This window comes from Pygoscelis adeliae, unplaced genomic scaffold, assembly GCF_000699105.1.
Source record: "Pygoscelis adeliae isolate BGI_AS28 unplaced genomic scaffold, ASM69910v1 Scaffold575, whole genome shotgun sequence".
NCBI classification, from domain to species: domain Eukaryota; kingdom Metazoa; phylum Chordata; class Aves; order Sphenisciformes; family Spheniscidae; genus Pygoscelis; species Pygoscelis adeliae.
In genome coordinates this window covers 209,884-210,996 of record NW_008824821.1, presented here as the reverse complement: position 1 = coordinate 210,996, position 1,113 = coordinate 209,884, and the positions used below count along the sequence as shown (strand labels likewise).

The window sequence follows — 1,113 nt, the reverse complement described above, 5'->3', positions numbered from 1 at the left end:
GAAGCGATGCGCGCCCTCTTGAGACTGAGGCGGCTCGGGGCTTGCGTCGCTGAAGGCGAAGCGTAGACGTGGCTGGTGTACAAAGCGGAAAGGAGCGGCCGAAAGGGGCCTCCCGGGGAAAGTTTTATCTGTCCTTGGAGCCCAGCTTCTCAATCAGTTCCTGCAGAGGAGCCAACTCCCGCCTGTCGATCAAGTTGAATTCCTGGCGGGGAAAACGACACCACAAAAGCTAAAGGCACCTCTCAAAGAGCTGCTGGAGAACAGGTCCGGCCGCCGTACACGTGCTGGGAACTCGCCGTGTCGACGCGTGCCGGCTCCCCAGAGCAACGCCGAACAGGCATCACCGCGGCAGCCGCCTCTCCAGTTTCTCTGGAGAAATTCTAGCGAAATTCAAGACAACAAAACTTTTTCTGCCGCGTCACCGAGAAATAACCACGCTGCTGTGCACAATGAGTTGCACGCGCGGTCACGGAACAGGCTGTCAAAGTACTGAGAAAGGAAGAAAAAAAAAAAAGAAAATAGGTGCTGCTGCTATTTCCGAGTCGATTCTCGAGCTACAAAACCCCCAAGTTCTCCTCCGAGCCTGGTTTCTTTTGCTACGGGCCGATAGCTAAAACCCGAGAGGGAAGTTCAAGCATTTACAGCCAACTCGGTCACGCCTCCTGCCAAAAAAAAAAACCCCAAAACCCACCGCCGCAGCTGCACGGTTCGCACGGTACGGAGGGTGGGAGGCGAGCACGCCTTCCAGCGCACGCCACAGCTGTAGATCTTCAAAGGGCGAGGAGACGCTTAAAATCCGACTCCCTTTAAAAGCAAACGGGGAACGAGAAACCCCAGGGGCAGGCGACCGGCCACCGCTTCGCAACTCACCTGCACGAAGAAGATAAAGTGCTTGAAGGAGGTGTTGAGGTGGGCCTCCTCCTGCAGCCGCATGACGGAATCGAAGTGCTGGTGGTAGATGTGGGCGTACACGCGGAACAGCCGCTTCAGGATCGTCTTGGCCACCGACATGAAGTTCTTGGGAAAAGGGACGCCTGAAACGCACCGACACGCACCGACACAACCCTTCAGTTCGGTCAGCAGTACCGAAGCGAGACGTCCCGGCAGCGGCTC

The 1,113-nt window shown here is 56.9% G+C and overlaps 1 protein-coding gene across 1 annotated transcript in view; it reads right to left on the bottom strand.

Annotated features, from left to right (window-relative positions):
• Positions 1-21: 21 nt before the first annotated feature.
• MOB1A (MOB kinase activator 1A) overlaps positions 22-1,113 on the bottom strand; it is an 11,283-nt gene continuing 10,191 nt past the window's right edge. The window contains exons 5-6 of the mRNA XM_009324279.1: positions 871-1,036; positions 22-202 (exon numbers count right to left, since the gene is read on the bottom strand). Of these exons, the coding sequence (XP_009322554.1) occupies positions 125-202; positions 871-1,036 (244 nt within the window). The 3' untranslated portion in view covers positions 22-124. The remainder of the gene's footprint in view (positions 203-870; positions 1,037-1,113) is intronic.